At 40.4% G+C, this 25676-nt stretch overlaps 2 protein-coding genes across 9 annotated transcripts in view; one reads left to right on the top strand and one right to left on the bottom strand.

Moving 5' to 3' along the window:
- Positions 1-381: 381 nt before the first annotated feature.
- Positions 382-23553, top strand: LOC122740768 (activator of 90 kDa heat shock protein ATPase homolog 2-like). 5 transcript variants are annotated; one of them, XM_043983448.1, is made up of 9 exons: positions 382-739; positions 4879-5069; positions 13732-13817; positions 14694-14808; positions 19683-19771; positions 20453-20575; positions 20978-21079; positions 22093-22144; positions 22635-23553. In XM_043983448.1, exons 1-9 carry the CDS (start codon positions 693-695, stop codon positions 22814-22816), a joined length of 987 nt encoding a protein of 328 aa, XP_043839383.1. In that variant the 5' UTR covers positions 382-692; the 3' UTR covers positions 22817-23553. The 5 variants fall into 5 exon arrangements, with proteins under 5 accessions (XP_043839383.1, XP_043839382.1, XP_043839380.1 ...); XM_043983447.1 differs by having other exon boundaries at positions 4861-5069; XM_043983445.1 differs by having other exon boundaries at positions 435-756; positions 4861-5069.
- Positions 23461-25676, bottom strand: part of USP34 (ubiquitin specific peptidase 34) — a 313145-nt gene continuing 310929 nt past the window's right edge. For all 4 annotated transcript variants that reach the window (XM_043983440.1, XM_043983444.1, XM_043983443.1 and 1 more), the window contains one exon: positions 23461-24712. In XM_043983440.1, the coding sequence (XP_043839375.1) occupies positions 24102-24712 (611 nt within the window). In that variant the 3' untranslated portion in view covers positions 23461-24101. The remainder of the gene's footprint in view (positions 24713-25676) is intronic.

The raw sequence follows: 25676 nt of genomic DNA, 5'->3' as shown, positions 1-25676 counted from the left end.
GATGTTATACTTAGAAAATCCTAGAGAATCAACTAAAAAAGCTACTTAAATATTAACCACATTAGCAAAGTTGAAGGATACAAAATAAACCCATATAAATCATCAGCATTTCTATATATTACCAATAAAGTCCAGCAACAACAGATGGAAAGAGAAATTCCATTTAAAATAACTGTGGCCAATATAAAATACTTGAGAATCTACTTCCCAAGACAAACACAGCAACTATATTACTAGAATGGCAAAACACTTTTCACAGAAATAAAATCAGATCTAAACTGGATGAGAGTTTAAGTGTGTGGAAAGTCAAGGAAGGAAAGGGTTTGTCAAAGCAACTTAAACTACACACCTTGCAGCAGCTGAGAAGAGACGCGAGGGATCTTGCATTAAGCGAGACGGCCAAAGCAAGTGGCCCCACTCTCACTTGTTCCCCCAGCGCCCCGTGTATCCCCGACGCAGTTGTGGGGAACAGTGGGGCGGAGCTCAGGCGGAGGCGGGGCCAGGGGCGGGAGTTTCTGGTACTTTCTCGGTGCTACGAGGATTTCAGCTCAGACACAGAAGGCCGGAAACGCGGGCGAGGATCCGCTGCTGTCGCCGCTCGCTCCAGCCGGGTCCGCTTCCACCTCCAGCGAGTCGGAACCCAGAGTTCTCGACTGTCACTGCGGCCTGAGACGCCATGGCCAAGTGGGGACATGGGGATCCGCGCTGGATCGTGGAGGAGAGGGCTGACGGGACCAACGTAAACAACTGGCACTGGTGCGGGGTTGGGAATGAGAGGGCCGGCGGGACGGGACGGGACTGGGGACCCCCGCTGCAGGTGAGGGCGCATAGAGGCTGGGGGAGGGCGGCGTGCCGGGGAGGCTCCCGGGACCACGTTCCATCGCACACCAGGCGCACGTTCCATTGCTCCCCGTCAGGGCTCTGGAGCGCCCCTTGACTCGTCTGCGTTCGAGCCGGTGACTAGGGTGATTCCGGGCTGCGGACACCGCCTGCCTCTCCAAGGCATGTGCCAGCACCATCCCATGCGTCTCTTGTCACCAGCCTCAGGATCCTTTCCCCTCCCTTTTCTTCGCACATCCTGTGTGCGCTTGCCTGACCCATCCTTCTTCCTCCCCATCCCAGACCCGCTCTTTAGAGCTTTAGGTGTGAAAGACACCCCTGGGACCCTCTTCTTCACTCCTCCCTCTCCAGTCCAAGGCGGACCTGGGTCAGGCCTCCGTTCCTACTGACAGCGTTTGCGGGGAGGGAAAGGGCAAGTTCTTTCGTTTCTCCCTGAGATGGGCGTGTGGAGGGGGATGTGGGAAGGGGTTTCTTATTTCTGCTCCCGTCTAAAGCAAAGGGGAGAAAAAAGGAACCTCAGCGTAGAGCATGTATGGTTCTGTGACCTTGGGTAGGTAACGACCTCCCTCCGCCTCTGTTGGACTGCAGAATTAAGATGTGGGAAGGTGGTGGACCTGTCACTGATCTCCTCTCCCTTTTTCTTTTGCAAAATCTCGGGGTAAGGCGCCTGGGGTCTGAGCGGGTGTAGAGGACATCAAATCCTCCATAGGCCTGAATGGCCTTTCGCCTTCACAGAGAGGGTTGTAAATGCCTTGACTAGTTCTTGCTTTGCACTATATTTAACCCTGTGTGAAAGGGTGACTGGGGAGGTAGGAAAGCACAGGAAATTAGGATTGATGCTTCACAAATCTGACTTGAGACCTAGAAAAGGTGGTGAGCTTAACTGAGAACCAAAAATATGTTCCTGGGGTTGGAATTGGCGGAGGGGGGGCGGTGAGGGAGGGGTCGCCGAGGAATGTATGCCCCAGACTTGTTCAGGAACCTGGAGTACTATCTTCTCCTTCTGGCTGCCTGTGCTGGCAAAAAGGGAACTAGTTATGATTTATAAGGTGCTTGTGGATGGTGCCTTCAACCTTGTGTTATTTAGGGGTGAGTCTGGGCCAATTAATGCAGGTGGTTAGAAGGAGCTAGGTACTAATTAGGACAAGGTCATGGACCAGTTAGAGAAAACAGACTTTCAGACTGCTTATAAGCAGTTATGCTTAAAGATTGGATGAAGGCAGAAATTGAGCCTTTGGAGTTCAGTGGAATCATTTGGATTAGCTTGATTTGGGTTTTACAGCATCCTTGTGACCACACATTACTGATTGTTTAAGAGATTAAGTGAGATAATGTATGTAAAATACCTTAAAGCTATAGAAATAAGAGCTATTGGTATCATAGATTTGGTGTGTGAAGAGACCTTCTAATCTTTTGAGTCCAAACACTCTCATTTTACAGATGAGGCCCAGAGAGACTTAAGTGGTTTGTCCTAAGTCATATAGATAGTGACAGAGGCAGGATTTAAACCCAGGCTCTCTTATTCCAAATTCAGGACTCTTTCCATTTTCATTATTGATTATTATACTTATGAACTTTAAGCACTGGTAGATTTATATAATAATAAAGCTAAAATTTATTTAGTACTTGCTCTGTGTCAAAGACTGTGCTAAGTACTTTACAAGATTCCACATTTGATCCTCACAACAACGTTGGAATGTAGGTGCTATTATTATCCCCAGTTTACATATGAGGAAACTGAGATAAGTAGAGGTTAAGTATCTGAGGCAGGATTTGAACTTAGGTCTTCCTGACTCCAGGCCCACCACTCTATCTACCTGTGCCATCCTAAGTCCCATATCCTCTTTAAAATTTTTTCTCAGGAAACTTATACACCACCCTTTATATGACAGTGACAATTACGCCTGAGTCTGGAAAATGACTTGGGCTGTTTTTTCACCAGTAAGGATGGGTTTGACCTGAGCTCTCCAAACCCTTTCAGCTCCTCCAGTGACCAAGCATAGGTGGCTTGATTTGGTGTTGTGGTTTGGGCCAAAGTTCACACTAGCATATATGGCAATCCAACTCAAGATCTTGGCCATGCTAACTCTTAGTGCAGCCCAACTATTTTATCCCTCTGTGGTGTATGTAGACTCAGATTTCATTGTTGCTTTACAGGTCACAAACACATTACCTTATTTAATCTTGGCAAGGAGTTTTTTCATGTGTATCCAACAAGACTTTAAGTTCCTTGGGAGGGTCACAATGTTAGAGCTAGAAGGGGCTAGTCCATGTCATTTTACAGAAGAGGAAACTGTGGTCCAGAGAGAGAAATATCCCAGGAGACCACAGAACCTCCATAACACTCTCCAAGAAGCCCCTAGGAAGGCACATCAGTATAGCTACTGTTTGCCTCCTATGTGCTTAGTAAGAAACTCTTATCACTATAGCACTTTAAGGTTTGTAAAGCATTTTCCTCGCAACAACCCTGTAAGGTAAGTATTGTAAGTATTACTGTCCCCAGGTTACAGAGGAGCCTGTTGGCTCTGAGAGGTTAAAGAGATTTGCATGAGGTCACACCGATAGTAATTAGCTGAAGTAGGATTCAAACTCGGGTTTTCTGACTCCAAGACCAACGGTTTCCATTGTACCAGGTTGCCTTCTGATGCTGTTGTAGGGGCCTTGATTTCATACAACAAAAGGTATAGGAAATGTGGTCCTCCTGTTCAAGGAACAGTCTTGTTGGAGAGGCAACCCAGTCCTAGTGCCTTCGAAACAATTCAAGACCAATGTTAATTGAGAGAATCTCTTTGAGAGGTCTTAGTTAACTGTAGAGCCATGTCTAGATACAGGTTGTATCCTTGAAGACTAGATCCCAGATAACTTGCTCAGTGTGGGAATTCAGAAGGGAATTAAGGATGGAGAACTTTGAGGTTCATGGAAGACATGCCCCCCCTTTTTTTTCTGGGCTTGGCAGATAGGATTTGGATAGGCAATGAGGGAATGTCAGAGGGCATTCTGGTGGAGCAGTGAGGGTATAAGTGAGGTTGAACATGCCAACTTTGTAGGAGGAGTAGGTCACCCTGGCTGGAGCAAAAGGTTTTTATTGAGAACAGTGGGGAAATGGCATTTGTTAGATAAGGTGGCTCTGTTGCTCTAACCTGGCTTGTCTTCTCTTTCATTGTTCCAAGGAACAATGGCCCTATATTCATCCCCTACATCCCCTACTACAGCTTTTGCTTGAATTATACCCATTTCCTATGGTTACCATACCCTTCTTCAAAGGCACTCCACCCATATGCTCTGTGAAGCTTTTCCTGGTGACCCTGCCCTATGCTGAGCACTCCTTCCTCTGAGACATCTATTGGCTCATTTCTCCACTTGTCTATGTCTCATGTTCTCTGCTAGACCAGAACTCCTTGAGGGCATAGATTTCCTCTCATGCTTTTCTTATATTCCCCTCAGTGCTTGGTGGTGATTTAGAATCTAGCTTCTTAAACTGTGGGTTGTGACCCCATATGGGGTCCCATAGCTGAATATGGGGGTTGAGAAAAATTTGGCAACAGTAAAGTTTATGTATACCTATATACCCATGCCTACATTAAAATTTTTGGAGCAAAAGGAGATTGTGACTGGAAAAAGTTTAAGAAGCCCTGATTTGGTATACTAGAGACTTGCTAAATGTGGATTGAATAAATGGATTTGGAGGAGGGGTCTGCATGCCAGAGCTGGTATCTTGAGGATTCTTTAAATTTGAAAGTGATATTTTAAAGACAAAGTATTCCTATACACATTCAGTAGTGAATATGGAACTTTAAGGAATGATATAAGCTAAATTTGCTTTATTTTCTTGTATTTAGATAAAGTCACAGAGGGCAGATTAGCAGCAGGTAACTGATTGAAATGATGTTATGGGGGACAGTGCTAGAGGGGAGCCCTGTTCCCACTCCTTTGGTAACCTTTCAGGGATAGAACTCGGGCTGGATGGGAGGTAAGCCTGACCCCATTGTGGTACTTTTATTCTTTGGTAAATTTCTGTAGTGAACTTCCTGCCAACAGGACAGAGCGGGATGCAACCAACTGGTCAAAGGGGAAGCTGCGGGAGCTCCTGGTGGGGGTCATGGTGGAGAATGAGGTTGGCAGCTGTGAGATCAGTGACCTGAAGCAGGTGGAAGGGGAGGCCTCCTGCAGCAGCCGCAAGGGGAAGCTGATTTTCTTCTATGAGTGGAACATCAAACTGAGCTGGAAAGGTAACCGGGGCAGTGTGGTATGGGGTCTTTAAGAACAGTGTCAGGACCACTGATGCTGAGAAGGAGCTGAAACTGATGAGGAAAGTTAAAGCAACCAAAAGGGTTGTTGGTTTGTGGTTGTTGTTTTAACTTTTGTGTTTTGCTTGTGAAGCTACACTGGGGAAAAGAAGAGTAAAAAAGAAATGGGACCACTGTTCACAGTGGGTGGGATGATACTGTAGCTAGTAATTGAGAAGAGGCAGAGATGTTCAACTTTGATTTCATCTCCTCTGTTGAGGAGAACAATCTTGAGACAAAAGATCAGAACAAAAATGGCTAATTGGGAGTTGTTACTTAAGATGATTAGGAAGAAAGCAGAGAACATCTAGATGCCTTCAATTGATGGATAAAGAATTTGTCAAGCACTTATGATATACCAGGCACCTCATGAGTTCAAGTTACCAGGTTCACATGAATTACATCCACAGGTTCTGAAAAGTTATGGCTGAGACATCATCAGTGTATTTGAAAGGTTATGGAGAATAGGAGATGTATTCTAGGAGGTGAGCTGAGTAAATTTCCTGGATTTCCAAAAAGGGAGGAGAATGGATACTGCACGCTATAGCCTGGCGAGCTTGACTTTAAGTCCTGGAAACATTCTAGAGTGTATTATTGATGAGGAGTGTGTTGTAGTGAGTGAGGTGTTACACTTAAGAGTCAAGAAAAGCCAGGTTCAAATCTTGCCTTTGATATTTTACCGGCTTTGTGATCCTGGGCAAGCTATTTGACCTTTGTGTGCCTGTGAGCCTGAGCTTCTCTAGGATTTACCTATTGAATCAAAGATAGGCTGTGCTCTGGTTGAAGAGTGTACTCTTTTTTTTTTTTTCTTTTTGGTGGAGCAATGAGGGTTAAGTGACTTGCCCAGAGTCACGCAGCTAGCAAGTGTAAAGTGTCTGAATCCGGATTTGAACTCAGGTACTCCTGAATCCAGGGCCGGTGCTTTATCTACTGCGCCACCTAGCTGCCCCTGAGGAGTGTACTCTTGAAGGTAGTTCTTTCAACATATTTCTAAATACTGACAGAATTCTTCTCTTCTTCCTCATTATTATTATTTTATTGTCTTTAGAAAGGGTAAGCAAATATCTAGAAAAGGGAATTGGGGTTACAAAGACCCATCCTGACTTCTTCAAGAACAGATCATGCCAGTTGTAACTCATTTCCTTTTTTGACATGATTACTTTGCAGGTAAATGAGGGGAGTGATATAGGTATAGGTTACCTCAGATTTAGCAAATCAATAACAAAATCTCTCACATTTTTCATGTGGAAGAGGTAGAGATGTGGTCAGGGTGATTGTACAGTGAGGTGATTTTGGAAATATTTGAATGGTTGATTGAGACCCAAAGGCAGTCATTAATGGTTTGCTATGAACTTTGAAGGTCTCTAGTAGAATACTTCAGAGAATCTGCACTTGATCCTATGCTTTTTTTTCCCTTTTTTTTGTGGGGCAATGAGGGTTAAGTGACTTCCCCAGGGTCACACAGCTAGTAAGTGTCAAGTGTTTGAGGCTGCATTTGAACTCAGGTCCTCTTGAATCCAGGACTAGTGCTTTATTGACTGTGCTACCTAGCTGCCCCAATCCTATACTTTTTAAAAACATTTTGATTAATGACTTGGATAACAGCATTGATGACGTGCTAGCAGATTTGCAGACGACATAAAGCTAGGAGGGATAGTTAACTCACTCCATGACAGAGTCACTGTTCAGAAAGATTTTGATAAAGTTAACTTAATAAGATGAAGTCCAGTTGGGTAAATGTAATATCTTATACTGGGTTCAAAAATATCAATTTCAAAAGCACAAGATGGGCTAGGCATATGCTTTAAGGGGAGCAATGACAAAAATAGGGACCTCACATTCATCAAAATATTTATGGTAATGCTTTTTTGTGGTAGCAAAGAACTTGAAACAAAATAAATGTTGGGGAATGGCTAAACACATTGTAGTGTGTGGATTTAATGGAATATTTTTATGCAATGAATTTGAAAAAAATGAATATGATAAAAACCAGGAAGCAGGGACTTATATGAACTGATGAAAAGCAAAACAATCAGAACCAGAATAAAAATACACACAATTAACTGGAACAATGTAAATGGAAAGAACAGCAGCCCATTTGAAGCTGAATGCTGCAAAATTATCATGAACAAACTTGAACCAAAGAAGAGTTATGAGAAGATACCATCTGATTTTTTTTTTTGCTGAAGTGGGGAATTATGAGTGTGGAATGCTGTGTATAATATTAGACTTCTTTGAAATGTGAGTTTTTCTCAACTTCTTCTCCTTCCTTTTTTAATTATTCATTTTAAATGATGGATTGGGAAGGGATCATGGGAGGATACATTCGGAAATGTAGGTGATGTAAAAACAAAAGAAATCAATACATTTTTAAAGTGAAATATGGTGGGGTGTTGGGGTGGGGGACATAGTTCCATCTGTAAAAGATCTGTGGGTTTTAGTGAACCACAAGCTCAATGAATCAACAAGGTGGTATGGTAGTCAAGAGAGTTAATTTGCTCTTAGACTGCATTGAAAGAGGTTATGTATCCAAGACTAGGGAGGTAATTGTCTCACCCTATTCAGTCCTCCTCAGATCACACCTTGGAATATTGTGTTTAATCCTGGCACCACATTTCAGGAAGAATGTTGATTGGTTAGAGAGCATATGAAGAAGTATGACTTAGGATGATGAAGGGACTCAAGAGCATGCCATATAATTGCTAGATGAAGGAACTGGGGATGTTTAACTTGGATAAGAGATAATATAGGTCAGGGCAGCTAGGTGGCACAGTGGATAAAGCACCAGCCCTGGATTCAGGAGGACCTGAGTTCAAATCTGACCTCAGACACTTGACACTTACAAGCTGTGTAACCCTGGGCAAGTCACTTAACCCTCATTGCCCCACAAAGAACAAACAAACAAACAAGAGATAATGTAGGGAAATTATAACAGTTGCTTTATTTGAAGGCAGCTATGATATGGAAGAAGAATTAAGTTGTCTAGTTTGGCTTCAGTTAGCAGAGTAGAAGTGAAGAGTGGAAGTTTGTGTGTGTGTGTGTGTGTGTGTTTGTTTTTGTTTTTTTTGAAGAGTGGAAGTTTTAAAGAGACAGGTTTAGGCTTTATGTAAGGAAAAACCTCACAATTACAACCTATCTAGAAGTAGAATTGGTAGCCTAGAGAGGTAGTGAGTTCTTCCCTCCAAAGAAGTATCCAAGCAAAGGCTGGGGGTACAATTTGGCAGATATGTCATATGGTGTACTTTTTCTAAAATAGGTGAGGCTTGGGGGCAGCTAGGTGGTGCAGTAGATAAAATACTGGCCCTGGATTCAGGAGGGCCTGAGTTCAAATCCAACCTCAGACACTTGACACTAGCTGTGTGACCCTGGGCAAGTCACTTGACCCTCATTGCCCCACAAAAAAAAAGAAAAGAAAAAAGAAAAGGTGGGGCTAACAGTCCCTGATGTCTCTTCCAAATCTGAAATTGTGACTTTGAGAAGCAGTAGGCATTGACTTAGAGGGAGCAGAATGAAAAATGAGGCCAACTGTTCCCAGGCCTGAGGAAGTCCAGGTTCTGGTATGGTAACCTGGGATTTTCTTCCATAATGGGCTGCTTAGGTAGATATAAGCAGCCTGATACATAGATTACTGTATCTCCTCCAGGCTAAAGACATAGTGAATGCTTATTGATTGTTACTGCCTAGGATAGAAGCTGATATTTAAGGAAAAGGTAGAGAGGGCTTGGGTCTCTTGCTTGGATTTGGTAATGCTTATAGTGCTATGGAATTTCAGCCTTTTGAGTCGCTACTAGCCTACAGTGCACCTAGATTTCCTACTCTGTAAAATGGGGATTATCCTTCCTGCCCTGTTGTCCTCTTGCTGCAGTTTTGGAGATATTAATTTATATTTGGTGAAGTGCTTTGTGGGGTGGAAAAGAGAGGGTTTAAGTGCTGGCATGTATTTATATTTGATTCTAGTGATACTATAATATAAAGTCCTCTGTTCAGCATTTAGGGCTCTTTATATTTTGATCCCTTCTTATCTTTCCGGTCTTCTTACACATTGATCCCTTTAAGGCATTCTGTGGTTCAGCCGTACTGGCATGCTTCTCACTCAGGATGTTATAGTCCTAGTCTCCATACCTTTCCACTGGCTTGTAGAAACTCTGGTTTCTTTCAATACTCACCTTAGATACCACCTTCTGAAGGGCTTGGTTGGGCTCCCCAGATGCTAGTGCCTTCTCCGCTAAGGTTACCTTTCATCTACTCTGTATGGTGTGTGTGTGCGCGTGCGTGCACATGCATCCTCACCCCTCCCTCCATTTACATACATGTTGTTTCTGCCAATAGAATGCAAGCTTCTTGAGGATAGGGTATGTTGGGGTTTTTTCTTCTTTATATTAGAGCCTGTTAGATGATGAAGGGGATAGAATAGTGCATTTAGAGTCAGGAAGGCCTGAATTTGAATCCTATCTCAGACACTCCTTCTCTCAGAGTTCATTTCCCACCTGTAAAATGGGGATAAATAACAGCACTTATCTCACATGGTGGTTGTGAGGATCCGATGAGATCTGTGCAGAGCACTTTTTCAACCTTAAAGCTGTCACGTAAATGTTTGCTATAATTAATATCTTTACTGCTTAGCACGGTGCTTGGCACACAGCATTTATTGATAGATTGGTTATAGTTAATTTTATGATGGATGAAGAGTAGGCACGAGACTTATGTAGGATGGTCCATGACGGAATACATGAACCTCTGAGATCATTCTCTTCCTCAGGATGCCTGGAATGTCTTCTTTCCCTTACTTACCTTCTGAGCTCATCTTGTCTTACCTCCTCCAGAATAACAGTGTGGCCACATTGCTCTTTGCTCTTCCTCAGTGTGGCCACATTGCTCTTTGCTCTTCCTAACTGAGCATGTAGAATCAGAACTTGACGATTTGTGTTCTGTCTTACATTGCTTTCTGTTTTTGATGTGTCTGAGCTGTATCTTGCTGGTGAGATGATTATGACCTCCTTGAGGACAGGGACTATGGTAGGTCTTCAGCTGCCCCACCCCACCCCCGCCACCACAGCCTTAGTTTTGATAAATATTAGCTGGGGAAAAGCAGCATATAGATAACTTTGGAATCACCTTTTAAGATTGGATTGTCCTTTAATGCTTGGGTATTTTTCTCAAACTTGGAAGTTAATTCCTTGTTGGGACACCCCGACAGTGAACAGAAGGGAGCAAACATTTATCAAGTACCCTGCTAAGTACCAATGCTGAACAACTTACAAATATTTTTTCATTTGATCCTCACAACAGCCCTGGGAGCTAGGTGCTTTTATTCTCCCCCATTTTACAGTTCAGAAACTGATGCAGAAGTTAAATGACTTGCCCTAGATACCTCTACCAGCTAGCTTCCTCTAACAGAAACAGAAGTCTTATGTAGGTTTCTGAGAGGCTTGAATAGCAGGTACTGGCAGATATTTTTCTAGAAGTCTCAGGAGTGAGTATCTTCTTCCCCAAATCAGGAAGGGCCCAGTCTTACATTGGGCAGGGATTCCACCTTATCAGAGCATTTGTGGTCTGTGGCAATTTCAGTAAATTCAGGCACTGTCACCAGGATCTCAGAAATGGTAGGGTATGTCTAGGAAAGACAGTTATTTGAAGGCAGTGTCTTGAAACACAGAAATGAATTTGGTCCTTGCCAAAATTAGGAAGTAGGTAGACCTCAGCATCCTCCCTTTTTCATTACCTTGGACCAATCCTTGAAGACCTTCAGCTATACTCTGCTCAGGGTGCCGTGGATTTAGAAGATTCCAGAGTGAGGGGGGAAAAAACCCAAACAACCAACCAGAATATAACCTTATCCAAAGCATTAATTCTCTCTATGATCTCCCTGATATTAAGGTAGCCCCTTCCCATTTGGGAACATCTTTAATTGTAAAAAAGTTTTATCTTAAAATTTATGTTTTTCCTTGTAACTTGTATCCATTGGTCTCTGTTCTTCCTTCTGGGGCCAAGAAGAACAAATCTCACAGCTGTGAGCTTTTCTATGATTGCATTTCAGATCTTTCAAGGCAGTTTTGTTTATCGTTCCCCCAAAATTCTGCTACCAAGCCTTCTCTTCTCCATGCTAAATGTCCATGCACTATATAGTAAACATTTAATAAGCACTGGTGTCTGCAGAGCTCTGTGGTAGTCACTGGGGGAATAATAAAATGTCGATAAATACAGATAATGACAGTACACATTATTGTACTTTTAGCACATTCAAGACTTGTAAAATGAAGTGGTCTTGGGGAAAACAGAGGTATGAAAGGGAAGGTCATTTTCAGAAGGGGAAAGTGAGAGTAAGATATCATCAGGGAAAGCTTCATGGAAAAGGGAACATTTGAGTTGGATTTTTTTTTTTTTAATTGAGGCAATTGGGGTTAAGTGACTTGCCCAGGGTCACACAGCTAGTAAGTGTTAAGTGTCTGAGGCCAGATTTGAACTCAGGTACTCCTGACTCCAGGGCCGGTGCTCTATCCACTGCGCCACCTAGCTGCCCCTGAATTGGATTTTAAAGGATAAGTAGGAATTCATCAGGTAATGAGAGGAAGTAAAGTGGACATTTCAGGTATAAGAATGCCATGGGGAGGCATGGAGGTGGGAGAGCACAGGGCACATAAAAATACCAAGTCCTTCACCTGATTAAGATATATGTGATTAAGGATACCCTGTATGTCTTCTGAACGGGCTGTAGTTTGTAATGTGGCAACTATATGTAGTACCAGTCATAAAGTTGCTGGGCTATCACTGCTGTTTAAACATTTAAATGTGAAGTTATAAAGCCGCATTGTAAACCTGCATACTTCTGTTAATGCAGCCTGCAATAGAAAAGCTTTTTAGCTTGCCCTGTCACTTGGCTGACTCATACGGAACCCTGTAATCTAATAAAACTCCAGGGACTTTTTCATATATGCCATTTTCTAGAAGCTTCTGCTCTGTGTAAAAGTTGGGCGGTTGATTTCTTTAAACCAAGTGCAAAACTTTATATTTATCACTATTGAATTTAATAATATCTTCAACCCTCTTTTTAGTCTGTCGAGATCTCTTTGGATCAAGATTCTGTCACCTAGTATCTCAGTGATTTCTCTCAGCTTTGTGTTATCTGCAGGTTTAAGCTTACCATGTCCAAGTCACCAATAAAAATGTTGAACAGGGCAGCTAGATGGTGCAGTGGTTAAAGCACTGGCCCTGGATTCAAGAGTACCTGAGTTTAAATCCGGCCTCAGACACTTGACACTTACTAGCTGTGTGACCCTGGGCAAGTCACTTAACCCCCATTGCCTGCAAAAAAATAAATTTAAAAAAATGTTGAACAAAAGAGAGCCAGAGACACAGTACTGAGACATCCCACTACAGACCTTCCTCTAGGCTGACACTGATTTATTCTTTGGGGCTTATCCTTCATCCAGTTCTGTCTAATTGTACTTCCAGCCTGCATCACTCCATTTTCACCACCAAGTTGCCAGGAGTGACTTTTATTTTGTTCAACTTGAGGTAAATACTGTCCCTTGACCAATCTCAATCTAATAATAATTCTGTCCCCAAAAAGAGTTTAGTCTGTCCAACGCTGCTCCATAGAGAAGCACCAATGAACTCTTATGTGTTTCATTAGTGGAGACTTTCCTGGCTTGTCGCTGATAGAACTTCTCTCCTGGTGTTGTTTTAGTGGACAAACAACCCAGCATAACCATTATTTGTTAGCCCCAAGTCCAGTACTGTTACTGGCTTAGCAATGGATTTGGGATTTGGAAAAGGTGGCTACCTCTCCCTGGTACTAGGTGAAATCTAAGATCTAAGAGTGTGTGTGTGTGTGTGTGTGTGTGTGTGTGTGTGTGTGTGTATACATACATACATAGTATTGCAATATTATAGTATCTATATGATACTTATATAAATGTACTTATAAATATTACGCAAATATGATTAATTTATACATATAGTATTAATATATAGGCATTCAAAATATACATTTATATAAGCATATTATATAGATATGTAAAATATATACATAATATAATATGTATATATAATGATTGTGTATATATATATATATCTCTATATATTGTACATTCTGAAGCACACGCACACGCACACACACACTCTTTCAAGGTTGCTCAATATTCCCTTGAGCATAATTTTGCCCAGATAGAAATGTGGTAAGTAGACTAGTAGGTGTGTCTTAGGTCCTGGTCTTCCTACTCCTCTGTCTTCCTGGATAGCTCTTAAGGCCCAGATAACAAGCTTTTTAAAAGATAGTGCTCTTTTCCTTCCCTTGGTTGACTGTTTCTTGACTCAAATGGTAGGACTGTCTAGTGTCCTGGGGGAGAAATTTTGGTGCAGGCAAAGCCCTTGGATAATCCCTGCTTACTACCCATAGATGGACTAGAGCTAGATGCTAGGAAGACTTGAAGAGCTAGAGATTCTGAGAATGTAATATGTGTTAAGTGCAGTAATGGAGCTTTGAGTTTTATATTCCTTTTGTTACATTTTAGTAGGGTGGCATGTGGGTTAGGCAAGGAGTGGCTGACTTTTGTGTAGGATGGGGGTTTGTTTTTAACTGAAGAATTGATTTTGTTCCTTTTAGGTACAGTCAAGGAATCTGGTGCAAAGCATAGAGGATCAGTTGAAATACCCCACCTTTCTGAAGAAAATGAGGTGGATGATACAGAGGTATGTGGTCATTTAAAAAAAATTGCTGTGACTTTGGGGCACTTGGAGTAATTCCATTTGGCAGTATTAGTGAATTACCACTGTCACATTGTTTTGTTTTGTGGGGCAATGAAGATTAAGTGACTTGCCCAGGGTCATACAGCTAGTGTCAAGTGTCTGGGGCTGGATTTGAACTCAGGTTCTTCTGAATCCAGGGCTGATGCTTTATCCACTGTGCCATCTAGCTGCCCCTGTCACATTGTTTTAATGAGTGAATTCTGTTAAGCTAGTGGTTTTCCTCTTCTCCCTCTCCTTCCCTTCTCCCAGAGTTTTCCTATATGGTTGCTTTTCTTTAACACCGAATAACTTTTAAAGAAATAAAATAGCTATTCCCTTGGTTAGTTTTGACTTGTTCGGATGTCCTTGACTTTTCATAAAAGGGGCTGGTGAGAGTTGCTTATTAGAGAACTCCTTCTTCATTACAGGTTGCACCATATATGGAAAACGTATGAGGGAGGAAAGCTCGTGCCCTTCTTATAGGGTTTCTGTGTTGTGCTGAGAGACCAAATGATGGTTTGAAGGCATTTGGCTCTGACATTAGAGGATTTAAAAAAAAAAAATTCCACTTTTTTCGATGATCACAGCCTATGGGAAATTGGGCAAGTCACCTAACTACCTAGGGCCTTCTAGTTTTTTAAATCTGCAACATGAAGAAGGTGGACAAGATGGTGTCTGAGGACCTTTTCATCTCTAGAACAATGATCCTGTGATGCATGTTATTCTAGTCTTAAGCCTCTGGAGAAGCTTTTTATAAAAGGAAGCGTATTCAACCCACTGTGATGATTCTACTTTTTAGAGATTAGGTTTTTATTAGGTTCATATTTTTCTGGTTTATAGATAAATGTGAGTAAAAAGAAAGGAGATGGAGATTCATTGAAGGATCTTATGAAAACTGCAGGCGTGGACAAGGTCAGAGAAGCCCTTGAGGATTACTTGAAAGCCCTGAAGACAGGTAAAGTCAGTGAGCTGTGCTGTGGTCTTTTTTTCTTTTTTTTTCTGTAACTAAGTTATCCCAATCTCCACTTTAATTCTCAAGCTAGTTTAATTTAATACCAGACTCTTCAGGAATAAATATAACTTTCTGCTCTGGGATTAAATTTTATTCTGGAAGAATGGAACTGATCACAGTAGAGACAAAAGACTTTTACTTGGTGGGCAGAATGGGACTTTGTGCATCAGTAGTAGCCACATGTTAAGTATGGTCTCAAAAAAAGAGTTGCTTTTCACACAGTAGGTGCTTATGACACACTAAGCAGTGTTTTTTACACCACAGGTTCACACTTAACACATGGCCACTACTTATATACAATGTCTCATTTTGCCTGTATAAATTCATATATAGTCTTACTTATCTGGGGGTGGTGGTGGAGCATCAGGATCACAGGCATCCTGATAATCCCTGTGGTGGATAATTAATAATAACTGAGTAATACAAGTTATATGATTTATTAGCAAAATAGACAAAATAAATGGGTCAATGGACTCCCCAGTCAGTCTAAAGATCCTGAATACGTGAGGCAGATTTTTATGTAGTAAAAACAATCAAATAAGACCAGTTAATTAATTAAAGTAAATAAATTAACCAGAATACAAAATTAGGTCATCTGATTTCTAATCAGAGGAAAGATAAGGGACTTTCCAAGGTGGGTGCAATTCCCTTAAACTGGAAAACAAGGTGCTCCACTTCCCCCAAGTGTTTGTATTCAGTCAAAGGAATATGGAAACAATAACTGATTGACCAGTATGGGGCCAGTTTTCAGATAAAGACATATGGATTGCTTGAGATATATAATTGTGAGAAAACTCCTTGCATCGATCTTTGAATATGACTGGGTTTCTGGTCAGCACAACCCAAGGTCCTTAAAGGTCTCTAAGCAACAGGTAGAAGTGGTCCAACTTCCCAGCCATGCAGAGATAGATCAAAACAATGCAAAAGTTTTCTCACAATTCTGATAACTGAATAAGATTTTCTCACAAGACCTACATAATTGAAGAGAAAGGGAACTAAGTTAGCTCCAAAATAGAGTCACAAGATGGAATTAGTGTGACTTACTCAATTCCCACATGCCTAAGTCATGTTTTAGTCTGATACTTCTAACCTTGGGCTCTGTAGAACCCTAATGTCTTCCATGATATAAATCCAGCTCAATATTACAATGCCTACAATGTGCAAGGAAAGCTCACTACCAGCTAGAATATAGAAAGATAAAAATTACAGTCCTTATACTCTCTGGGATTCCAGGGACAGGAGTGAGTGGAAAATAGGTATGACAGAAGGTGGGATGTGATAGGGCAAAGGAGAAATCAAAACAGAGTGCCCTAGGAATATTTGAGGAGGGAAACAACACATTCAGCTATCAGAGAAAGCCCCAATTAAATGAGTTAATAGATACAGGCTCTGAAAGTCTTCAAGTGCTATATAAATAGTATAGTGTTGTTGTTGATATAGCTGTTACAGAGAGGAGGTGGTGCCCAAGCTGAGCCTTTAAGAGAGAGAAGGCATTAAAGGATGGCCTAGGTAAATGCACAGAAACAAGAGAGGGTCTATTGTGTTTAGGCACTAGCTAGGAGTCTGTTTTGGCTGGATCATATAAAGGATGGGGAATAAGTATGAAAAACATTTGGGTGGTACAAGCAGATGAAGATAAGGACCTGAACGAGGGTGGTAACAGTATGAATGGAGCCATACATTGCTACTAGAAAAAACAACAACATAGCTTTGACTCTATGGTGGACCTTCGTTGGCAAGGTGAAGTCTTGGCTTTTTTAGTATGCTGTGCAGATTTGCCGTAGCTTTCCTTCTAAGGAGTAAGTGTCTGCAGTGATGTTTGAGCCCCAGAATATAAAATCTGACGCTGCTTCCATTTCTTTTCCCTCAATTTGCCAGGAAGTGATGGGACCAGTTGCCATGATCTTAGTTTTTTCTTTGATATTAAGCTTCAAGCCAGCTTTTACATTCTCCTCTTTCACCCTCATCAAAATTACTCTTCACTTTCTGCCATTAGAGTGGTATCATCTGCAACTCTAAGAGCGTTGCTATTTCTCTTGGCAACCTTAATTCCAGCTTGTGATTCTTCCGGGTTGGCATTTCACATGATGTACTCTGCAAGTTAGTTAAATAAATAAGGTGACAGTATACAGCCTTGTTGTGGTCCTTTTCCAATCTTAAACCAATCAGTTGTTCCATGTTAGGTTCTAAATGTTGCTTCTTGGCTCCCATCTGGGTTCATCAGGGGCCAAGATGATCTAGTACTCCCATCTCTTTGAGGACTTGACATATTTTGTTGTGATCCACACAAAGACTTTAAATATTATGTCAATGAAGCAGAAGTATATGTATATGTGTGTGTGTGTATGTATGTTTGAACTCAATTTCTCCATAATTCAGTGAATATTGGGAATTTGGTCTCTGCCTCTTGGAAAACCAGTTTACTCTTCTGGTAATTTTTCAGTTCACATATTGTGGAAGCCTAGCTTGCAGAATTTTAAGCATAACCTTGCTGGTGTGTGAAATAAGTGCAATTGTATAGTAATTTGAACATTCCTTAGCATTGTCCTTTTTTAGGATTAGGATTCAAACTGATCTTTTCTAATCCAGTGGCCAGTGTTGTGTTTTCCAAATTCGCTGACATATTGAGTGTGGCACTTTAACAGCATCATCTTATAGGATTTTAAATAGCTCAACTGGAACTCCATCTCCTCCACTAGTTGTACTGATAGTCGGGCTTCCTAAGGGTCACTAGACTTCCATTCCCCAGGATGTCTGGCTCTAGATCAATAACCATACCATCTAGTTATCAGTGATGTTAAGCTCTTCTGTGTATAGTTATTTTTTGTATTCTTACCATCTCTTCTGCTTCTGTTAAGTACCTAACATTTGTGTCTTTTATCCTGCCCATTTTTGCATGAAACTTTAATTTTCTTGAAGAGATCTCATCTTTCCCATTCTATTATTTTCTTTTCTATTTCTTTATATTGCTCATTTAAGAAAACCTCGTCTTTCCTTGCTATTCTCTGGAATTCTGCATTCAATTAGATGTATCTTTTGTTTTCTCCTTTAGCTTTCATTTTCCTTTTTTCCTCAGACATTTATAAAGGCTCATTAGACAGCCTTTTTGCTTTTTCTTTAGAATGTTTTTGTTGCAACTTCCCATATAATGTTGCAAACCTATGGTAATAGTTCTTTAGACACTCTATCAGATCTAATCCTTTACAGACACTCTTATCAGATCTAATCCCTTACATCTATTCATCACTCCACTTCATATTTATCAGGGATGTTACTTAAGTCATACCTATGTGACTGACAGTTTTCCCTACTTCAGTTTGTCTGAATTTTCAGTAAGAAACTCATGATCTGATCCACAGTCAACTCCGGGTCTTGTAACTCACTGTATAGAGTTTCTCTACCTTTCCATGTTGATTATCTGGTGATGTCTAAGTTTAGAGTTGAATTTTGGGTTGTTGAACAAGAGGGTTTGTTAGGACCAACGAGTTATCCTTCCATTTAAGTTCACTCACACCCAAGGTGTCAATGTTTAATCTTTTCATCTCCTGTTTGACCACATCCAGCTTACCTTGGTTCACAGATCTTACATTCTAGGATCCTATGCAATATTTATCATACTTTCCTTTTGTCTCCAGTTGCATCTTCAGCTGAGCTTCCTTTTGGCTTTGGCCAAGCTGCTTCATTAGTACCAGAGCTACTTGGAGTTGTCCTCCATTCTTCCCCAATAATATACCGGACACCTTCCAACCTGAGGAGCTCATCTTCTGATACCAACTCTTATCACTTTAGTACTATGCATGGGGTTTTCTTGGCAAAGATACTGGAGTGGATTACTTTTTGTCAGAATTCTCCACTATGATTTGTCTTAGGTAAACCTGCATGGCATAGCTCATAGTTTTGTTGAGCTTCCCAAACCACTCTGCCATTACAAAGCAATGACCCAGAGTGTGGCTTAAATACTTCAAGGATGTGTAATTTCCTTTGTGTGGGGCACTCCCTCTGTTCACCCAGGCTTTGAGAATCCAGGGTCAACTCCTTAATATGAAGGAACAGAGTGGTAACTTAGTAGCAGGTCTCACAATCATCAATTATCAAGAAAGATAAAATGTGTATCATTGGATTTTATAACAGTTCCTTATTTAGATCATTTTATGATTTGCAAAATTTAAGCTTTTCATCAGCCCTGTGAGAGTAGCGCAATCATGAGCCCCATTTTATAGATGAGGAAATTCAGAATTAGAGAGGTGAAGGGACTTGACCAGGTTTATACAGCTGGTAAGTGCCAGAACATTGATCCCAGGTCCTTTCAGTACAAATCCAGTGCTCTGTCCAGTTCATATTAGTGATAATATTCTGATAAGGAGACTTGAAACAAAATAGTCAAGTAAACATCTCAAAAAGGGCATTTGAATACATCTGGCTTCTATAATTAACTAGTTATTAGGATGAAACTCTTTTAGTATGCTAAATATGATTGCTTTAATGAACCTCAGGAGGCAGCTACGTGGTAGAGCCAGGAAGACCTGAGTTCAGATGTGGTCTCAGACACTCACTAGTTATTATGGTCCTGGGCAAATCACTTAACCTCTGTTTGCTTGAATGGCAAACCATTCCAATATCCTTGCTAGGAAAACCCCAATGGACAGGGTCACAAAGAGTTGGACTAAACAATAACAACATAGTGAAGAACCTCACATTTTTCTCAATGTGTCATTTCTAGAAATTCTCTTTCAATTCCTTTTGTTGCTTTGGCCCCTCTGCCTTCCCCATTTATGCTGAAAGAAAAGAATCTTTAATTACATGCCTTTTCTTTATAGAATTTACAACAGGAATGATTTTACCAACAAAAACTACACCTACTCAGGAACTGACTACAAAAAGAAAATTGACTGAACATACTTTTCAGGTAAAGGTTTGTTGGCTGCTGTGAGGATGGTACAACTGAAAGGGAAGGCTAGAAATGTGAATGGGATATCTAACCCACTTTTTCTGATAGCCTTCCTAAAACACTACTTCTTTTACATACAGACTACCATATTGCTGAGTAACTAGTAGAGTAGTCTTTATGTCTTTGTGTAGATGTACAAGCTGGGGTTTTGTGGGATCAGTATTAGTATATTTGAATTTCCCCGTTAGACGCCAGTTTGCCCACACAGAACTGGATTCACTAATGCCATCTGAAAAGCCAGTGTAACCATCCTATCGCTGGTTGAGAGGCTATGGGAGAGGGTGCCAGGTGTGCTTCAGCAGAGAGCTGCCTCTCCTTTCTTAATGGCCTTCTGGATTGGTAAATTTGAAATTAGCTTTCTAGGGTCCCAGGGGAGGTGGACAAGTCCAAACCTTACCTTTAGTGCTATTATATTCACATAATATTAAAGATGACTAAAGGTACATAGAAGAGTTCAGGTTGTGAACTTTAGTAGCCCTCCAAGATAATTGGCAATTAAGATATTAAACCTGACTCGGGAATCTTTAGTAACAGATTTTAACCAAATGAGCAAACCAATAAGGGGGGTAGACAATAGGTCTGCCTGGTGGTATCCTCATGAATTGTCCTTTGGGGCTTTTTTTCCTGCTTGGGTCTCAGGATTCCGTCTCTCCGATGGCTCGTGATGCAGTAGGTGTGAAAATTCCAACAGTGACAATACATATGAGGGAAATATTTGACACATCAGTAGAGCAGCTGTATCGCATCTTTACCACTAAGGATGTAAGTGTCCCTAAACACCAAATCTTTATTTTTGAGATGAAACTGCCTTTTGGTCATGTTCCTACAAGAGCATAATAAGACTAAAGTTTTCTTCTAACTAAGGGGAGGTACGGGGCAGCTTCTAATTAACTTCAAGGAAGAAACAGACATTTTAAGTGATATTCAGCTGAAGCACTTCTTCAGTTATTTAGTCAAGATTTTTTTTTTAAGGAAAACTGAAGATATTAATTTTTAGACTTGTTTCTCCCATGACTTTGTCCAGGTTAAAAAGCTAAACTGGTAGCTCAAGATGTGCCCTGCAGTCTTTCTCATGATAAAAGTGTTAAAAACTTTCACTTAATGGAAGACCCGCATATACTACAACAACCCCAAAGGCTTTTTGTGTATGTCTTGCTTGTTTAGTTGGTGCAAAAGTTTTCTAAATCTTCTGCTGTGATAGAAGCTGAAAAAGGAGGCAAATTCCAGATGTTTGATGGGAATGTTACTGGTGAATACCTAGAACTGGTAAGTTAACACTTAAATTGAAACTTGAGTAAGCTTATTGGTAGGGGCCAAATTCTCCCAGTGGTATTAGCTTTCCCTCTCCCTCCAAGTCCTTTTTTTCCCTTTAAGACACAGATCAAGCACCATTTTCTGATTGAGACCTTTACTGATAGTAACTGCTAGAGTATCTTGTAACATTTTTAATTACTTTGTATCTATTTAATTTTAATTATTTTGTATATATTTGTATTTAACTATATCACCCCCCCCCCAAATATAAACTCCTAACAAGTTGCTGTACCTGTATAACCAATGTATACACAGTACTTGGCCCCTAACAGGTGCTTAATCACTGCTTGTTGATTGATAGGATTTTTTTTCTTTTGTTTTTCTATTGGAGTGAATTAATATACCTCATAAATGAAAACATGTGTCAGGTTGGGACATACAGCCCATATCAGTTTATATAATAGCATACACAGTTTCTGTGAAATGCTTAAATTTATTTTGCTTGCTTTTTTTTTTTTTTTTGCAGGGGTGGGGTTTGTTTTCAAACTAGTAATCTTCCTTTAAGGAACTGAAGGCAAAACCTTGGACTTTAAAATTTCTCCTATTTTGAGTGGGTGGCTAAGGTAGCCAAGTCCTCTCAGGAAAGGGACACTTGTGGTGATACTGGCAAATCTATTGGCTCTTACCTTTGCTCTCGACAGTGCTTTTAAAAGAATTTTGTCGGGGCAGCTAGGTGGCGCAGTGGATAGAGCACCGGCCCTGGATTCAGGAGGGCCCGAGTTCAAATCCGGCCTCAGACACTTTACACACTTACTAGCTGTGTGACCCTAGGCAAGCCACTTAACCCCAATTGCCTCACCAAAAAAAAAAAAAAAAAGAATTTTGTCAGCATGCTCTAATCATGCAGTTAATGAGCAAGACTGTATCTAGGGTTTTTTCTTAATTCTTATAGTTTTAACTTGATGATTTTGGTGAAGTATTATTCTTGGAAATAATTTCAGCGAGTTTTCTTTCCTTGTTTTCAGTTATCCAATAAAAGGATTCTTATGAAGTGGCGATGTAAGAGCTGGCCAGAGGGTAAGTAGTTCTTGTCTTTGCTGTAGCCTAATTTAAACAAGCAGAATCTCTAACAAAAAACAACCCCTCCCCCCCCCAAAACCCCCAACAACACTAGCTCATTTAAATAATACTTTAAAGTTTACAAAGTATTACCCCCATTTTATAGATGGAGATGATAAATTATAGGGGGAAAATTTACTCCATTCTTTAAGGTAGTTTTTTTGCTAATATTATTTCTGCTAGTTTGGAGTGGTGGTCCTGCCATTCCTTATCTCCCTCCATCTCCAGCCTCCCACCCTAGTCTCTCTTAAACAAAAGACATCTTAGGAACTTACCTGAGATGTTTCCAAGAGTTGCAAGTCAAGCACAAGATATATGTTGCCTTCTCCAAAACTCTTATTCAACCAAACCCATATTTATTATAATACACCGAACCTAGCAGTATCAAATGAGATTTTTCTGTTTGGGGGGAAAAAAGCCCACAATATGCTTTCTATTTTATTTTCAGAACATTATGCAACTGTTGCACTGAATTTTGTGTCTGTGGTAGGACAAACAGAATTACAGCTAAACTGCAAAGGAGTTCCTGTTTGTAAAGAAGAAAGTATGAGAAAGTGCTGGGAGAAGCAGCATTTTGAAGAAATAAAGAGGTTTACTGTAGCTTTTGGTAACCCTGAACAGTTGAATTAGGTAGAAGACATTTTATAAGGGCATTACTTTTTTATAAGTGGAAAAAAGTTAATTCTTCACTAACCCTTTTTCTTTTTTAAAAAAAATACAAAACCCTTAATTTATTTTGTGCTGGTCAAAATTCATCAATACATACACACGATTTTAAGTATCACCTATGAGTCTTCACTGTGAACAAAATTATGAATTTAGAGCTGAAAGCTGTGAGCAATTTAAAATAAAACAGTAATTTTGTCTAATTTAAAACTCTGGGACTGGAATGGCAGTTCTGAACACTGGGTTAGTAGTCTAGATTTCCTAATCTAAAGTTTGGGCCTATAAGGTGGTATAAATTAAAGTTTTGAGGTTTCCCCTCCCCAGGGAGTTTGGGGTAGATTGGGGGTGGTAATTCTGTGTAGTAAAGGGCACATTTTAACTACAGCAAGACTAACCTGGGTGGTACTGGGGACACCTGGTCTAAACTGAGCAGCCCTATAGGTAAAGGCACACTTATTTGGTCCTCCTTGAAGGGAACTGAGAATGAATGACTTGCTTTTTAAATCCAATTCTCTACCACTGATACAATTAAGTGAAACATAATGGATTCCCTCCCTTCTTCCCCTGACCCAATTTATTTACCTGAAAAATCTGAAGACTGAAGCAACTTAAGTAAACAAATGAAAAGTAATCACAATCAGTTTAATGAAGTGCACAGAATAGCATCGGTCATGTCAATAAAAATAAAACAATTATTTTTACATCAAGTGTGCTTTATTTCCTCCACAGGTATTCTGTTAAATAAAGCACCATATATATACTGCCAGGCCACAGCTAAAGAGGATTCTTTACAGAATCAAATTTCTTGTGGTTGTTTCGTATACAAGTAAACTTAATTTTGATAATAAGAACCACAGCGATCTGAGGCAATCTGCCTCTATTATAAGGTACAAAACTGGCACAGAGGACACCATATTATACACAGTAAAAATGCCATAAGTTTAAATTACATTGTACAGGGCCACGAAACCCTGTTCTCCCAGACAGCCATATTAAATGAAAGCCACTACAGTGAACTCTTAATTACATAAAACATATCCATTATCTGATTGCCCTTAAGAAAAGTGTACTGGAGATGCAAAATTTCTCATCTGGAGTTCTGCCTGACCAAGAATTAAGCCTATAAATCTATCTTGCCATTCAAGCAGAGAGCACTGGACAAACTGAAGCACAAAACAGAAATAAGCAAAACTTATACAAACAGCATCTTGGAAAAAAAGACTTAAAAGCAGACATGCTACATCTAATGTCAAGAAGCAGCTTGGTTTCCTTTGCCAGCTATCCTCGTGACCACAAGAATCGTAGATTCAATGGTCCTACACAGGGTGTCTAAAATGTCATGTTGCTGCATGTGACTAAAGAGTCCTCTGGAATGGCCACAACTGAGTGATAAACTAGTCTCAGGATCCTGGGAGGACAAAGCTTGGCCATCGCAGTTTCTTAAATCGGTTAAGTCAGACAAAACCGCAGAAATTGATGTGGAAGGGAACTCAGGTTCCTCCTCAGTTATGTTAGAATCCTTGGAACTCTGGGGGTCTTTAAACTCTCTACAGACTTCTTCAAACTTGCCACTGCTGGACTGATCTTCCATATGCTGTGACCTAATATTTGAAATGTCTTCTGAAAATGAAGATGGAACTTCCATTCTGTACTCTTTGACAGAACTATTTTCAGGGGAGGGAGGATCTTGCTCAGTGCCTGGATCAATAATTGAAGAGTCTCTTGTCTCATTATCTGAAGTGCTAGTTGGAGTCAATACCTCCCTTGGTTCAATTTTCATGTCACTGATGCAGCTGTCTACGGTATGTTCCTCATCACTGCTAACACGCCTTCTTTTGACAGGAGTTGCCTCTTCATCATCTGTGAAAGAAAACATCCGGACTAAATGCTTTATTTCCTAACATAAATCATTAAACTCGGCTGAGAGTAAAAATCAAGTTTGCTTTACAAGAGAGTTACAGCATTTTCCTACTTGTATTTGAGAAGTAAGAAATCAGTTTCGTTGCTCCATGGTATACTTCAAGTTTTTTTAATTTCATCATTGTGGGCACTGCCTTCTACTGACACAGACTGTAAGTGCCCTAAAAACTCAGTATATGATCTTTAAGAGTTGTCCCTCCTCACCATAAATATGTCCGTAAAGGCCCATACTTGTATCTTTTCTGTCTTGGGAGTCTGACTTCCCAGAGGTGGCACTCCCTCTAATCACTTTCAAGAATCCAAGAATCATCTTCACCCCCCCACCACCACCAAATGAAGCACCAGAGGAAAACTTTAGAGAAGGTGATCTTTAGTTCAGCTACACACATATATATGTGTATGTGTGTATGTATATTATGTACACACACACACACACATATATTTATTTATTTTAAAAAGGAGGAAATGATACTATGAATAAGAATTTTAATTGGGCTTTACATGAATACAAATATGTGGCACAATCTCAGAATAGTGTCAGGAACTGATAAAACTTGTAAATCAGCTAGTGAAGAAACATCTTAAGATCAACAAAAAGGGGATAGTAAAAATTTTTTTAAAACCCTATATTCAGGAAAAGAGGATCACAGACGGATGGTGCTACTGAACCATGACAGTTGAAGAGAGGGGAAGGTAGAGATAATCAATTTTCTTAGCTTTTATTTTCTTTGCCAAGGAGAATGACCTTTGAACTGGATAAATAGGGAGATAGTGTCACTGAAAGGCTCTTGATGAACTCAGTTGTCCAAGATAAACAATATCTTTGGGTTCTAAAAGAACTGGTGGATTTGATTGCTGAGTCATTCTCAGTGATGTCCAAAAGATCATGGAAGACAGGCATTGC

Source organism: Dromiciops gliroides, chromosome 2, assembly GCF_019393635.1.
Source record: "Dromiciops gliroides isolate mDroGli1 chromosome 2, mDroGli1.pri, whole genome shotgun sequence".
Lineage (NCBI taxonomy): Eukaryota > Metazoa > Chordata > Mammalia > Microbiotheria > Microbiotheriidae > Dromiciops > Dromiciops gliroides.
This window is presented reverse-complemented; position numbering and strand designations above follow the sequence as displayed.

What these genes read in the sequence shown, in the direction of transcription:
- LOC122740768 (XM_043983445.1), top strand. Translation starts at nt 677, where the DNA reads ATGGCCAAGTGGGGACATGGGGATCCGCGCTGGATCGTGGAGGAGAGG. An exon ending in CTTGAAAGCCCTGAAGACAG is followed by an intron (nt 14,809 to 19,682) that starts GTAAAGTCAGTG and finishes TTTTCTTTATAG; the next exon opens with AATTTACAACAGGAATGATT. An exon ending in ATGTAAGAGCTGGCCAGAGG is followed by an intron (nt 22,145 to 22,634) that starts GTAAGTAGTTCT and finishes TTTTATTTTCAG; the next exon opens with AACATTATGCAACTGTTGCA.